At 39.2% G+C, this 16,267-nt stretch overlaps 1 protein-coding gene across 2 annotated transcripts in view; it reads left to right on the forward strand.

Annotated features, from left to right (window-relative positions):
- FHAD1 (forkhead associated phosphopeptide binding domain 1) overlaps positions 1 to 16,267 on the forward strand; it is a 56,949-nt gene that overhangs the window by 23,991 nt on the left and 16,691 nt on the right. For both annotated transcript variants that reach the window (XM_067567484.1, XM_067567485.1), the window contains 11 exons: positions 210 to 317; positions 2,457 to 2,537; positions 4,006 to 4,158; positions 5,886 to 6,081; positions 9,616 to 9,686; positions 10,060 to 10,197; positions 10,510 to 10,617; positions 11,392 to 11,481; positions 12,247 to 12,472; positions 14,825 to 14,906; positions 15,869 to 15,972. In XM_067567484.1, coding sequence (XP_067423585.1) covers positions 210 to 317; positions 2,457 to 2,537; positions 4,006 to 4,158; positions 5,886 to 6,081; positions 9,616 to 9,686; positions 10,060 to 10,197; positions 10,510 to 10,617; positions 11,392 to 11,481; positions 12,247 to 12,472; positions 14,825 to 14,906; positions 15,869 to 15,972 — 1,357 coding nt within the window. The remainder of the gene's footprint in view (positions 1 to 209; positions 318 to 2,456; positions 2,538 to 4,005; positions 4,159 to 5,885; positions 6,082 to 9,615; positions 9,687 to 10,059; positions 10,198 to 10,509; positions 10,618 to 11,391; positions 11,482 to 12,246; positions 12,473 to 14,824; positions 14,907 to 15,868; positions 15,973 to 16,267) is intronic.

Genomic DNA, 16,267 nt, shown 5'->3' on the forward strand with positions numbered 1-16,267 from the left:
AATTACTAATGACCAACAACTAGGATTTTAAATAACTTAAGTACCCAGCATTGCAAATTAAAAAGAAAAAAAAGTGACATTGCATGACCCAGAGTTGCATGTTGACTCTACTGTTTTCAGTAAGGTTTCTGTAGGTAATCGTGATCGATCCCCTGATGGCGTTATTTATACGGTATCACTTTGATATTCAAGTGCTTTTATTGTTTCAGGCTGAACAGGAACTGAGAAAAGAGTGTGAAAAGAAATGTCTGCAGTTACAAGAGGTGGGGCGCAGAGAAAGCCTTGTTAAAGCTGACTTGGAACTGGCAAAAACTCAGGTAGGGGTGGCTGAAAGGAACTATTACTCTGTAATCTGCACCATAGCTAGCACTAGGAGCATTTCTGTAGGAAAAATTTATTTGTAACAGCCATCAAAACCACTGAAAGCTACAGTGCCAGAAAGGAAATACTAAACCTGGAGCACAGAACTCTAGATTTAATTCTAAATCGTGTGCATCATGGCTGAGTTATACTGCAGGGTGTGTTTCCATATCTTATTTACAGATAACTAGTGTTTATGCGATACATAGGCATTATATGCTCCCTCTATTTTCTGTTGTCCTCTCCATCACCCATATAAACCATCCACAACTGCTGCCTGACTCTACTCCATGCAGAACAAGTCTTTGTAAAGCACTTCTGTTTAAGTATCTGCTCTGGTGCAGTTACAAATCCTTTAAGCGTTTAATTTCCCAGTTTAGGGCCTTCTCCTTACAGAATGGAGCTAGCTACCACAATCTTTAAACAAGGTTGTTGCTAGCAGGATTCATCTAAGGGTTCCTGTCTGATATGGACAGGGATATATTTTTTGGACTGACAATCGTATTAGAACAGTGTTATAAAACTATGCTATAAGCAATCATCGCACTGCTATCTTCCTTAGTGGCCTATAGCACAGTGTTGTTAGCAAGGTTCTTAGCAAAGAAATCCTGTTGACCTTGGTCAGAGAAACTCTACTATAGTATTAACTCTTTGAACAGGTGTATGCTAATTATCCACTATTTGTGTGAATAATGGGTTAAAAGAGTTAATATCAGGCCCTTAGTAACATCTACTTCCCAATGAAGTCCTGCCAATGTCTAACAGGAACTCCCACAATTGTCACAAATTACAAACTCCTTGTGTTTGTGGATAAGTTAGATGAGAGACTGGGTAATTTTTGTCACATTGCAAGGGAAGAGACAATACCATCTTGCAAACAAGTTACATTGAGCTCACTTCACTGGAAATGTTTATAATTTGTTTCTGAAAAATACACAGTGAGTAGCATTTTCAACAGCCTTCAGCACCAGCAATGGGAATTTTACTTTAGAAAATCCCACCCAGAACATACAGCTTAGCAACTTGTTTTAGTCTAGCAATGTGTCTGGTTTGTGTAATTTGAAATGCTAGTAGGGCAGGGAGTTAATACCTTGTAGAGGAGCCTTTGGAAAATTGTTTAAATACCTGACATTTTGATGCAATCTGCTGCCTTTGCTCTCCAGAAACATTTTTGAGCTTCATGGATAAATCATCTCTGACAGAGGTGCTTTGGCAGTATCCAGAGAGGTGATTCAGTAAGAGGCAGAGAACTCAGACCAATCTTCCCTTCAGTTTGTGTTTGGAACGTTAACAAGAGACCCCCAAGAACCCCCTCTAGCACCACCGTTACCACATCTGTTCCTGGGGGCCCAATCTTGCTCACAGTAAAATTAATGTCAAAACGTGCATTGACTCTAATGGGAGCAGATTTGGAAATCCGCTTTCCAGTCTAGTTCCTCGGTGGATCCTTTTGCTTATGTGTTTACTGCTTATGTCATTAAATGCTTTCTTATTTTGTTTGCTGTCTTTACTTAGGATATTATTATAGGAATCCTTAGGCTGGTTTTTTTAATGTACTTATGTTTCTATTTTTATGCACACTTTCTTCACATTCCTTCCAACATAGAGTACTTTAAAAAAAATGGCATTTGTTTTCCAAGAATCACTTTTAATTCACTGACATTGATTCAACAATCCCCCTGGAGTCTCAGTGTTGATTATACCCTATAATTTAGTTGACAACATTACTAATATTCTTAACTACAGTGCTATGCTAGCAATGTGGTGTAAACTTACAGTTTAGTTGTGGACTATTCTGATAGAAAATTGATTGTGAGCTGAGTTTATAGCTTGAGGCAAGGGCAAGTGCGGTTGCTGGGCTCCAAGATCAATGATCATGGGCAGAATACCCTCAAAAATAATTTAAAATGACTACTCTTTGTTTTAGACACTCCTGCCCTCTATAATTACTGAAAATTTTAATAGAACAGCATCATTATTAAACCAGTGTGCCCTCCTCATTTATTTTTCAGGACTAGTTGCAGACTTGCCAAATGGAGTTTTTGTTGAATTGAGTTCTTAGTGATTTTTCTTTACTTTTTCAATCTCTGTTTTAGCTGGAATGTTTCAAAAAGCAAATGATTGAAATCTTCTATTCACAAGAAACAGAAATTCGAGAGACTATAACAGATCAACAGGTTAGTTCAGTGGACAGCAAACACAACTACTTTTACATTTTGGGGCCTTCTGATATGGAGGGAGCAGATCTTTTTGGTTTTGTTTGTTTATACACATTTATACACATTTATTTTGTTGGACCACATTTCCAATGACGCAGACTCATTTTACCCAGTGAAAAACAAAGGTAATTTGTACTGTCTCTCTACCAGTCCCAGGCTGCTGGGTTTCTTTCCATGCAGACAAGGTGCTGCAGACACCTTATACAAGGTGACACATGACGCTGGTCCAAAAGATGCTCATGAGTACAGAGCTAAGGTACCTTATTGGATAATTTTGGAGCAGGGAGGTGGGGAGAGAGGGGTGTTGAGTACTATATGAATAAATGGTACAGTCTTGCTAAATGGGCCTGGTGCTATATCTGAGTCCAATTTCACTGGAATATCAATTACAAAAGGAGGGACCTTTTTAAAAAATGTTAAATTCATATGCTTTACTGCTCCAGGAGTTGGCTTTCTGCCTGCCTACCACTTTCCTTAGGAAGGTTCATGAGACCATCTAAGTTAAACACTTGAGTAAGGTGTAGTTTAAGATATGATGATTTACTGGTTTCACTTGAAAAATCAACAGTATTTAAAAGGAAATGTGATCCTTTCCCCCTCCAAATCTGGGGTGGAGCAAGTATGTTTTAATAGGAAAACACACTTCAAGATGGTCAGGATTGGTAAAATTTTGCACCGAATTATAATTTTAATCCTAGATTTTTCAAGACTCAGAAAGTTTGCCCATGACCCAGGGGAGAGGTTCGTTTTCTCTTTCATTTTAGTCTGCAGGATCTGCTGTTGACACTTACTGAATGGAAGTTTTACAAAATGGAAAGAAATTGGGTTGCACATTAGAGACATACCTTGATCCTGAAAGGTGCTGAGTGCTCTGGTCTTGATTGAGCAAAGCACTTAAACACTTGTTTGAATTTAAGCATCTGTTGAAGTCAGTACTGACTGGCATACAGATTGGACAGTTAATTACTTTCAAACTACTCAAGTTGCACCCAGCAATCTTGAGTGTGTGCGTGTGCGCATGTGCTGGCGCACAAATTCATATGCACATGAAAACAATTTCAGACAAAATGTGCACAAACATTAAGAATCTGTCTTTGAAACTTGACCCCTTGGTGGTGGGATATTCCTTAAGCCTACTCATAAAAATTAATTTCTTGGGCCCAGATCCTTAAAGGTATTTAGGATACTCAAAGGTATTTAGCCAGAAGTCAATGGGAGTTAGGCACTTAAAAATCTTTGAGGATCAGGGCCTCAGTGATTAGTAAAGCACCAAACTATTTTAGTCAATTATTTTAGACTGAATTAAGAATTTTTGTGAAAAATGTAAGCTTACATTTACTAAGTCATTCTTTTCAAGTGAAAATGGATATGTCTTCCATTTATTAGTCTATTTATTTCTTTTTCTGCCTTCATACCCTTTTGTCAGCTAATGGAAAAGATAAGACAGATCACTGATGAAAATCTGCAGATTCATGAAGAGGAGAAGTTATTACAGGAGGAAATAAGTTCCAAGGACTCTGAAGAGAAGGAAGTGTCTGAAAGTGTTGAAGTGTTGAAGAAATCATTGGATGAACTCCAGGTCACTTGTTTAAATGCTTTTTGTATACTGAAAGTTAATTAGAAGATAATCCTGATACATTGCACTAGATTGTCCTAAAAACAGACTAATTTAGATGTTTAACCAGAGAAAAGATCTGCTGCATATCATCCTGAGGAGATGTGCTCCTGCTCTACAAATCAGTGGCAATGCTTTGTTTGTTACAGCTGGTCAGAAATATTTGGATGAAACATTTTCCAATCACAAAATGCCGATTAGTCAAAAGCAAAATTTTCTGCTGGAGTATGTTGATTTCAGCGAGCCTTTCAAAGGAAATCAAACAGGATTCCAGTGGAAACTTGCCTCGTTTCCTGCCAGCTTGCCTACCTGCCCATCTCCCCCATTACTCAGCAGTCTGCCTGATGTGGAGCTTGGATGCTGGGGCTTCCTAGGCTCCTAATCTCCCTGCCTCTTTGGCAGTCTGACTGGTGGGCTGCTGCAGAGTTGGAACTCCCAGGTTTCCAGGCTCTTGGGTCCTCCCAATGCCACCTGGCAGGCTGCCAAGGAGCCAAGATTCCCCAGGCTTCCAAGCTGCTAGGAGCCTGGCAGCCCCAGATTTTTAGAACTACCCACAGCAAAATCCTGGTAATTGCATGTAGCAAATGCTGGTTAGACCTCTGATTGGCCATTTGCATTTATATTTACTATGAATATAAAAGTTATGTGCAATTCTAAAAAAAGATGTAGTTCTTTGTCTTATTATTTTTAATCTTCCAAGTTAGGCTCGTTAGTGCGTCATTGGGGTATAAAGAATACGATCCATTGTCCATTTCATCTGAACAAACATTACTGTTAATGTGTAAAGCCCATTTTTTTGGGCCTTTTGAATTGTCAAAGGAGCCCAAGGGAGTTAGGTACACAGCTCCCAGTGACATTCAACGCTAGATGCAAGACTCCTGAGGATATAATTTCTTCTTAGTTTGGCTTGGATAATTTTTCTAGGCTATGGAGTGGAAAAACACATAATTTTGCTTTTTCAGATTGTCTTGAAATAACTATAGTTTTGCTTGATCCTATTGGTAAATGTGTGCTTGACTTTAAGAGAGTGCTTATAAAGATAGTCTACCTGAAAACAGGTTTGTGGCAATTACAATGGATAATAGTATCAGAGATATAAATATGTTTTACTGTGGAGCCGTAGCTATTCCTCATCACAGATGTATCAATAGTTGTCTGACATGTGGGGCGAAACCCAGTTGGGTCCAGAAGACAATGGAAATGGCCATTGCAGGCTAGGGCTTGCTGTGCATCATAGTACACATTCAGTATCTGATGGAGTGAACATAGTTGCGTTACATCCCACAGAAACCACTTTCTTGAAAGTTGTTGCAATAAATAAATAGGTATCTTTAAAACAGCATGATTGTTGTAGTGATAATACAGTCAAGGCCCCCACATGGGGGGGAAAAGGGTACACTTTACCAGGGCCCGGAAGCCCTGGGTGTCCGGTCCAGGCTGCAACCCCCATTACCATGAGGAAAAAAATGATTATGGCTCATGAGATTGTATGTATGGGATGAGGGATTGTGGTATTTGTATGGGAGGGGGCCTGTGTTACAAATTTGTACTGGGCCCCAAAAAATTATGCTTGGGCCCTGAATAGAGTGTATTTTGTTGTAAAGGGTTTATTGTATTAACTGTTGTGTTAAGACACACATGACCCATAATCATGATGAGCTTTGGATTGTTTGTTATTAATTCTCTTTCAGGCTTTCTTAAGGACCTCCTACTGCAGCAATGGCTTGAAAAGAGAGATTTGTAACCTTCAAGATTTGTGCATTGACCCCTCTGTCTTGTGGATTCACACATCAGTAATTGGAATTCTCAGCAGTTTACTGTCCTGTGTAGAAGCAGTGGAGCAGCTTGTTCAAGATGTGGGGATTGACATATCTTGCTCTGACAAAGGTTCTTGGTTTTCTTTTACTTACCTAATGGGAAACATTTTTCCTATATATCAAGCATGAGAGTTCAGAATGCTGCTTACAGTACTATCACTTATTAATCTTGGGCCCAATATTTCATAATAACTAAGTGTGGGTTTACAGCCTCTTAGAAGACAGAGTCAGATGGGGAGAGCAGCAGAAAGCAAGATTCTTGTGCATTTCCATACCAGGCTGACTCAGAGGAATTGAATAGACAAGCAAAACAAGGGGAGACATGATGTGAGCAAACCCACAGCAGATAGTTCTGATACTAAACTTGCCAGCTCTCCTTTTAGTATTTTTAGTTGGGATTTTCAGAAGAGTTTATGGAGTGAGGCGCTCATGTCCCATTGAAATTCTACTTATCCTATATTTTTGCCATGACTGGGAGTTGGGTGCCTAGCTTCCTTATTCTCCTTTGAGAATAGCAGCCTACTTTATTTTGAACAAGTTTGTGGGCCTGCAGCATTGTAAATCCTTGTTAAACCGGGTAGTTGTCATGGCAAAAATATAGGATGTGTCATGGCAAAAAAGGCAGAAGTCATCGTTTTATGACCAAAAAAAGAAGAAAGTCACATGATATAGTATTTTAACATTGTTTATTTAGGGAAACTGAGAACAATCAATTAAATATCCTTAATTTTACAATAACATTGTTTTAAAATACTTAATATTAAACTAATAGTTGCAATGCATCTGAAAACCCACACTCCAATCTCCTAGGCTTATACAGAGTCAAATGTGTAAAGATTTATGGAGAAGTCTTGCTCAATAGTAGGTTGTTCAGGGCAATGAAGACCATTACTTTTTACAAAAAAAACAAACAAAAAAAAACCCCGCTAAAAGGTACAGTGATTGTCATGGAAGTCATGGTGTGACAAAAATAACGTTTTAATCATGGTGAGTCCCTTTTTAAAACACTGATATGTATGGACTTCCAGTTTCTTAGACCCTCTTAGTAGAGATGGTTCTAAGCCAAAACCCCAGCCCTGAACATCTCCAAATTTGTACCTGAGTAAAAAGCTGTGTGTGAATTGCATGGCTGGTCACTATTTCTATCATGGCCCAAACCAAAACTCCAGCTCCTAACATTCCCAAACTTTGTGGAAGTTTTGCTTTAAGTTTGCAACTTGGCTCCATGTGCATCCCGGCTTTAGCAAGTGCTTGGGTATTATGAAAACAGCTGATTTCTGCTCTGGTCTTTATTCATTCTGTGGCATTAAAATAATCAGATCCTGCAGCTATTTCTGTCCATCTGTCTTATTGTATCTCTACGTTTATGGCCATACTGATGCCAAAGTCACCTAGCATAGTTGATATCACCTAAACCATATTTTGATCTTTGCCCTTCTAAATATGCTATTTATATTTTGGATCTTATGTAGTTGAATATCTCCCTCCACTCCAGTTATTCTATCTTAGTGGTTCTTTTCCTTTTGTAATAATAGAAAAGGATCTTGGCAGTGAATTTAGCACTGGTAGCTGTTTTAGTGCCAGAGCCTTTATCTTAACTCAGTGGTGCAAGGTAACAGATTGTCTTGTCTTTCCCTTCCACTTTAATCTGTATTGTGAAACAGAGCAGTTTCCATTTCTGATTTACTGAAAATAAATTAACTTTCTATGTGGAGAAACAAACAGCTTTTCATGCCTTGATGCAGAATAATACATCATGTCATGCAACTCATATTATGTAACCTAATCCAAAGGTGATTCATTGCACTGAGAAGAGGGAAATTAACTTTTCTCTCACATAGGGCATGTGTATAGAGCTGTAAACATTGTATCTACTCATACAGTTTGAATTAAAAAGATGGATCAAAGCAGAAGGATGGCAAGAGAACCCACACTGTTTAGGGAAACCTTGCTGGGACCGGGTTTTAACACTGTTGTGGGTAGTATGGTTCTAAACATAGTGCCAAAAAGGCCCAAGAATGCCATTTACCTAGTGGAAAGTTGATTCCTCATCTTTTGAAGGAATCCCAAAAGCAGAAATAAGGTGAAACACAGCCACAATGGCAGCATCACTCAGCAAAACCACAATTTTGAGATAATCTTTTCAGGGAAAAGTACTGTTTCAGGTTGTTCTTAAAATGAATCTCACTTAAGGGGGACATTTTATTGTGGCTGTGTTGCATTGGCCCATTGGTTTCTTTGATTATTTTGCATGATCTCTTTAAATATCTATAGTTTCCTTAGCATAAAACATACCATGTAGCATGTTATATACCAGAGTGTGTCATGAAACCACTCGGATGTGGTATGCATGTTTTCCACACCTCTTACCCCTATAGCAGATGATGATAGGGATTAAATTGTCTGTATCTTGAATAACACATCCAAAACTACATCTACTCAGCATTTTTGGATCTGTATACCAATAACAATCCTTAACACTTGACAAACATGACACTCCTCTCAACACACCTGTGAAGTAGCTAATTGTTATCCTCATGTCACACGAGGAAACTGACGCACGGAGGGGTTTAATGAGTCACTGGCAGAGCTGGGACAAGAACTCAGGAGTTCTTGGTTCCCTTGCGAGTACAGTACTGCCTCTCCAGTATGAGCAAGTGATTCTTATCCAGCGACAATATTCTGCTCCATTGAAGTGTGAGTGTCATCTAAGGAAAAATCTGGTAGTTGTGTCCTGATCACAGGTTAGTTACTGCATAAATAATGAATAGGCTGTGAGTTCCTTTCCTGTGTGAAAGCAGCAGTCAGGGAGAACTTATGCGCATCAACCCGCAACTTCTGAGCACCAAAGCAGGGATCCCATCTTCTCAAGACTGAAGGACAGTATGGAAAGGTCATAGCACATGGCTGCAAGTTCACACATAAGCCAGAGACTCCTGAACAATGGATTTAAAGAAGATCCCATGGATCTCAGGCCATTCCACACAGTGTCCCCACCTGGGTTGACTCCAGGTTCCTCCCCAGCATTGTAGTAATACTTGTTCCATTGCCATACCACCACTCCCAGCCTCCCCGGTACTGTAGCGGGTCACAAAGGCCATGGGAAGGGGGGAGGGGAGCAAAAATGTATGCTGCTCCAAGCAGCATCAACTCCTGCAGCTATTTCCATCATGTGTTGTATATATCTGTGAGCTGAACATGCCATGTAGAGTGTCTGTTCCTTGACTGCTCCCAGCCCCTTCCCTTCTCAGAGCATGGATTGTGCACATGTATTTGGTAAAGAGGGGCTAGAGGCAGCTGCACTGTGGTATGGGATGATTCCATGGAGGCCATTTTCTAACTCTTTATTTTACATCTATTTGGTCTCCTCAGCACAGTGTGAGGGAGGGGAAGACAGAAGCTATAGTGAGGAGAGTGAAATCTAGAATTAAAAAGGCCAATATTGAAGCTTTTGATTTAGAAAGAAAAACAAACTGCACCCTTGGCTAGGCCTTTCCATGCACCATCACTTTCCATTGGTAAATGACCAGAAGTAAGAAAATCCTCAGGAATAAAAACCAGATTATATAAACCCCTGTCTTTTTAATTTTCATTTCTTGCCTAGGAATGGCCTCATACATGAAGAATCTGTTGAAGAAGAATCATGAAACTGTGGGCAGAATTCAAACATTGCAGGTAAAAGAAAATGCCATGAGACTCTTTTAGTGGATTTGTATTAAAAGAAAATATGGTGATAACTATTAGTGATCTGGTTTAGAGACCTAGATTGATTAATCCACAGTGGAGCAGAGATGTGAAGTGTAGGACATACCTGCAATGCCGTGTTATGGAAAGGTTCTATATCCAACGCCAATTTTATATTTGGGGTTTTTTTTTTTCAGAAGTCACTAATTACAAATGTTGTTTAAACATAATTCTTTTCTGAACAGTTTTTTAAAATGTTAGTTTAGTTAGTGAATGTTAGTGATTCCTTCTCATATTCTTAAATGGCCGGTTCCTTAATATCTTTGTTTTCTTAATATCTCTGTTTTCTAACATTTTTCTGTAGGCCCAATTAAACAAGTTACAGGAATCCCAGAATTCTCTGCTACAGGAAAAACTGAATGAATTAAAAGCGGAACATGAGAGAGAATTACAGAACAAGATAAAACTAATGCTTTCAGAAAAAGAGGAAGAAAATAAAAAGGTACAGTAGAGCAGTTCATTTAAAAAATACATTTATTTTATGCACAAAAAATACATACAAATACAGTGTTGTATTTTACATATATAAAGAAAATAAACTCTGGCTCCAAAATTCAGATCCAGATCCCAAAGTTTAAAAAAGTCTAGTGGTGAAATCCTGGTTCCTTTGAAATCAGTGGGAGTTTTGCCATTGTCTTCAATGAAGCCAGGATTTTATCCCAGATCTGGTGCTCTGCTTTGGGCCCATGTCTGTATGTTTCTGTTAAAGTGAGGAGAGATAAGACTTGGGTGATAATTTGATATGATTTCTCAGATTCTGGACAGTGCTGTTGCCCAGGAAACGGACAAACTAAAAGAATCTGTGGAGGAAGAAAAGAAAAAGGTCCAACATTTGGAAAATCAATGGAAATATTTGACTGAGGTATTTAGAAATAGAACATCTTACATTCTCATTTTCAAAATCCGCTCTAACCTTGGAGCCATTGAAACTTCAACAGGAGATGAACATGTTAACTATACATCCAGCTTGTGTATACACACATCAAGCACACACTTTGGGCATAACCTATTTGGGTTATGTGCCAATCATACAGCTCTGAAATGATTAAGGACCTTGAAGAAAGGGAAGGATCTGCACCACTTTGTTCAGAGTCAGATCAATGCACCTGCAGCTGTATTTCTCTGCAGCAGCAATGTTCCGCCAAGGTGTCTTTTCCCTGTCAATGTTCCAAGGATTATATATACTTTCTTTGTCCCCATTCAAAAGGACATATTTGGCACCAATTGGAATTAACTCCAGTACAATAATAGCTAGTGACCTCTGACCTTTTTTCTAATCTGTGCATTAGAATGTAAAGTATATAATTGTGAATTTCTCCAGTTGAAATATTGAATATTCACAATTAAAAAAATAATTACTATGTACACTTATTTATTAGATTTATTGGAAATTCCTGGTGCTTAAATATAAAATTTAAATCATGTTTATAACTATGAGCCAAATTCACCATTGGTGTAAGAGGGCACATCGCCATTGACTTCACTGGGTTCTGCCTACTTACCCAGGATGAATTTTCCTAGAGATTACATGTATACAATGGGCTGAGTGGGACTCAAATAGATTTCAACCCTATTAGAAATGAAAGGAAAGATTCTGGTTCTTTTTTTCTCATTTACTGCTTATTTTCTGATTTAGGTAATTGAACTTAAAATGAAGGAGGAAGAAATTGTAAATGCCAAACTAAGAGAAGCCGTGGACAGCTTAGAAGAGGCTAGAAAGAGAGAGGTAACTACAATAGAAAGGAGGTATTTACTAGGTTTTGCATTATGCACTTTTTTGTTTGAATGCAATTTCCCCATTGCACCCTGATGAGCCAGGCTGATTCAAGTACATCCAGGGCGCCCTGCAAACCTATTCATTTGAGGGGCCACCTCCTATGTAATTGTAACCCCCTTGAGAAGTTTGTGGATACTGCAGTAGCAGCTCACGCTTTTAGCTCTGTAAGTCCAGGCTCAAGCAGGGTCAGTTACATAATCAGTCAAACTCAACCAATCCCCACTTAGAATTAAAATTACGATATGGTTGAGAACTGGGGGAAGAAGAGGGAACCAGACATAGGGACAGGGAGTAGTTAGCACACTGGCAGTGGCTGAGGGAAGCTGAAACAGCCTTTGCTGGGGGTAGCGACAGCAACAACTAGGCTTCTGTAGCTGGAGCTCTGAAGCAAAGGAGTAAGTGAGAGAGCTAAAGAGACAAGAACCCCAGCCCTGCCACTAACATCAAATATCTCCATTTCCCCTGTGCTCACCTTTCAGCAGGGAATGTGAACCAGTTCCAAAATGTGTGGGCTGGGACTGGGAACAGTTATCGGGTCTTGCTACTGTTCATGAAACCAAGCTTGCTCACACACTTCTATTAGGATATGGAAAAAAAGTTAGAGCTTTGAAAAATGTCCCCAATATCTACTTGCCTGAGGATGAAGCCCATTATCCTTTTTAAAAAATGTTTAAAGTTCAAAAACTTCTCACAGATTTAATAAATGTGTCCTAGGCCGTGTTGCAAGAGCACTTGCTGATGCAGGACAAACATCTAACACTCATTCAGGATGAGAATGAGTTACTGAAGCAGAAAGTTCAGAAAGAGATAATGGAATATAAAGAACAAATAAAGCAACATTCACAGACAATTGTAGCTTTAGAAGACCGATTGCTGGAAGCCACACAGCATCAGAAGAATATAGAGGAGGAAAACATAGCTCTACAGGAAAAAATAGAAAGTAGGTAAATGGATGTATGGGAGCTTTTTTTTTTTTTTTTTTTTTTTTAAATTGTAAACACTCAGCAAGTGTTAAATTAGCTGCATACTTACAGGTTCTGTAGTACATTGGCTTTTACTCTGAAAGAGCATTCTTTTGTGTGTTTATGACGATGAGCAGAACCCCTGGGGTACTGCCTGGCAGCTGGGGTACCACTGAGCCTTTTGTCTGACCAGCTTGGGCTCCCTCCCACACTGTGATGCTCTGACAAGCTACAGACCTCTGACATGTACTGCACTTGCACAGGCTCCATAGGCGGGGACCACACCCATCTTAGTTCAGTGAATGCTTTCCAGCCACTCACAAACCAACAATAGGGAAGCTCCAGCTGGCTCCCCAGCCCAGGACCCCAGGACTATACAGTCTTGCCCTGGTCTAAAAGCCTGACTCGTGAAAATTATTACCCAGTCTGCCCTTTCCTCTAAGTGGAAGGAATGTGCACCAACTTTTGTTACTGAGCAGAGTTTGTCTATACACTTCACTCAAAAACACACTGGTTAAGTTAAAACATTAAACAAGTTTATTAATTATATGAAATCTATAAGGTCTATAAAATCGTGACTGGTGTGTAGAAAGTAAATACTCCTTCTCATAACACAAAATCTAGGGCTCACCAAATGAAATTAATAGGCAGCAGATTTAAAATGAACAAAAGGAAGTATTTCTTCACATAATGCAGAGTCAACCTATGGAACTCCTTGCCAGAGGATTTTGTGAAGGCCAAGACTATAACAGGGTTAAAAAAAGAACTAGATAAGTTCATGGAGGACAGGTCCATCAATGGCTATTAGCCAGGATAGGCAGGGATTGCTGTTTGCCAGAGGCTGGGAATGGCCGATGGGATGGATCACTTGATGATTACCTGTTCTATTCATTCTCTCTGAAGCATGTGGCATTGGCCACTAATGGAAGACAGGATACTGGGCTAGATAGACCATTGGTCTGACTCAATATAGCCGTTCTTATGTTCTAACTGCAGAAAAATAGATTTTTAAGTGATTATAAATGGCAAGTGTAAAGAGATTAAAAGTAGTTACCAAAAGAAATAAACATACAAGCACAGTCTAGGTTCTACACACTAACAAGATTTGAATTAGCAATGTTTCATCCTTGTTAGTTGGTACAAGCCATTTCTTAAATGCAGACTGGGCAACCTTCCCTGCCTGTGAGTCCCCTACCCCCTTTCAAAGTCCTTTTGTCTTCCAGACGACCCTTCAGGTGTTCAGCTGTATGAGAGTGGAGCCAAGTGATGATGTCATTCTTCCCCTTTTATAGTCTGTTTCAGCTTGCTAGAACAGTCCATGCATGCGACATGGCAGCTGCTTCCCACTGGTCAAGAAACCCCATTGTGAACATGCGTCATACAGTAAAGCCTTCAACTGTAAGCAGTCCCTGGTAGTGGACTCTTTCCTTGATGGACTGTTAGACCCGCTGGCTACTTCATTGTTATACCTAAAACGCTGATTTAGGTGGTTCCCACCTCACATGTTCCAGTAGCATTTATAACAATATTTTATAACTTCACATACCATGGTAGAACACATAATCCATATTAATGTTTTAATTATATTAATGTTTAGCAGATTGAGACTTTTAAAATAATACCAACGAGGCATACTTTGTACAGAACGTACCATAATTATATGACATTGGTGAATATGGGGTTTTGGGGTGTTGTTTTGAGACACAGGGTGTCAGTGTTATTCTGAGGTTGGTCTGGATATCACAGTGATATCATGAATTAGTGATTTTTTTCCACAAGTATGAATAATATATCTATGAAAAGTCTCTTTATTATACTATATTTTCTATTATGAGTTTTCCAAATGTACTCAGGCCACACTTCAGTAAAGATTCCCTCATCAGGAAGGGTCCATAGCCTTGGGACTTAAGCGCATATTTAGAGTTAAGCATGTCCTAAGTGCATCTGAGGAGGGATGGACTTAAGTACATGTTTAAAAGCTTTCCTGAATTGGGGCCTAAGTGTGTGAAGGATGAAGGACCAAATCTAGCATTTTCTGTGTATTGCGCCATGGTTGCTAAGCCAAAATATTTCCTTGTTGTGCCTTGCTGCCTATTAATATCAAGATACTAATGTCTGGATTTGAACAGACAGACTTACAAAAAGTCCCTAATCAAATAACATAATTCACTTGTTGATGGAACATCTACTGAACCATCTCTCAAAAGCCCTGTATTAAACTCAATCACATCACAAAAGCAAACAGGCTTACAGTAGCCATAGGTTTTGAGAATAAACTAGTAACTTAGTTGATTGTAAATAGTCTTAATTTTATTTATTTTTTTCTTTAGTGTTTCAGAAAGCACCTCCGAAATCAGCATCACCTGCTTCACAAGAGCTTTCTGACAATGAAGAGGCCCATATTCTTATGGTGTAAGCAGCTGGCAACTACTCTCTGACTTTGATCATTATGTAAAAGGATTTAAGGAAAAGTAGTGATCAGTAACAGAGTTTTAAAAAGACCAAGGGCCTGATCTTATTTACACTAAGCCCTCTGTATACCACTGTGGCTATGTAAAGGAGCTTTCCCATGGGTATAAATGGAAGTTATTCACGCTTTCAAGACCCCAAGGGTCTCTCTATACAGCAAAGAAAAACTCACAGCTGGCCCATGCCTGCTAACTTGGGCTGTGGGGCTCAAGCTATGGGGCTGTTTCGTTGCTCTGTAGACTTCTGGGTCGGACTGGAGCCCCAGCTTTGGGATCCTCCCACCCCGCATGACAGATCCACAATGTAAATGAGAATCAAGCCCAAAACATCTAATAAATGTGTGTAGAGGCCCATCTAAATGTGAAATGATCTGTACATGAGAGTTTTTAGATCACCTTGTTTTTGTGGGTTTTCTTCAACTCAGCATTACTTCTGGGGACTTAAAGTATATTAAGCCACAAAACATATAGCATGTTGTTCTGACATTGACTTGACTACTACATTCACTGCTTTTGTGGGTTTGAGTATGGATGGCCACTGTACAACCCACAGGTCAAGAGATGGCTCTCGGATTTCTACACTGTGATTCACAGCTGCTCTTATTTTCACTGTTGAGCTGCAGTCAGCTGAGACGATGTTATACAGTGTTCCACCTTCAGCAGAGTCATGTCATTTTATCTGTCATCCATTCTGCAACATCTCAGCATGATGGCTTGAGTTAAGAACTGAGAGAGACATAATAGCTAACTCTACATGCCTGGGTTTAGAGGATTTAAAATAATATTTTAAAAATAATTTCTGTGTATTACTTATATGATCTAACCCTATATGACATATACACTTTAAGTAATATTAATCTTTCGAATGAAATTGGGTTTTGCAATTATCTGCCTCATGAATTTCAGAGAATTAGCAGCTGCTCGGAAGGAAATCCTGTCCAAACAGGCTACCATTCTGGAATTAAAGAGAGACCTCTCAGAAGCCAAAGCCAGAATGTCGGATATGATAGGTTTGTGAAATGCATTATGTGATTTATCATACTGCCATGATTTCCCCCAAACTATACTTAGGGAATAGGTGTTAGTGGAAGTAGAAACAAGATAGTGAAAAAAGGATATTACTTTCTCACTGCAACATTTTCACTGAAGTCTAGGCAAAAGCAAAATTGTCTGCTCTCTTTAGCTGGGTAAATTGCACTTTGGACTCAGCAAAAGAAGGCTAAGATTTTCAAAAGTAGCCAGTGATTTTGGATGCCTCTATTTTTGGATGCCCAACTGGAAACACCTTAAAGGCCCCAGGTTTTC

This window comes from Emydura macquarii, unplaced genomic scaffold (genome assembly GCF_026122565.2).
Source record: "Emydura macquarii macquarii isolate MOO-44397 ecotype Brisbane River unplaced genomic scaffold, CSIRO-AGI_Emac_v2 contig_2768, whole genome shotgun sequence".
Lineage (NCBI taxonomy): Eukaryota > Metazoa > Chordata > Testudines > Chelidae > Emydura > Emydura macquarii.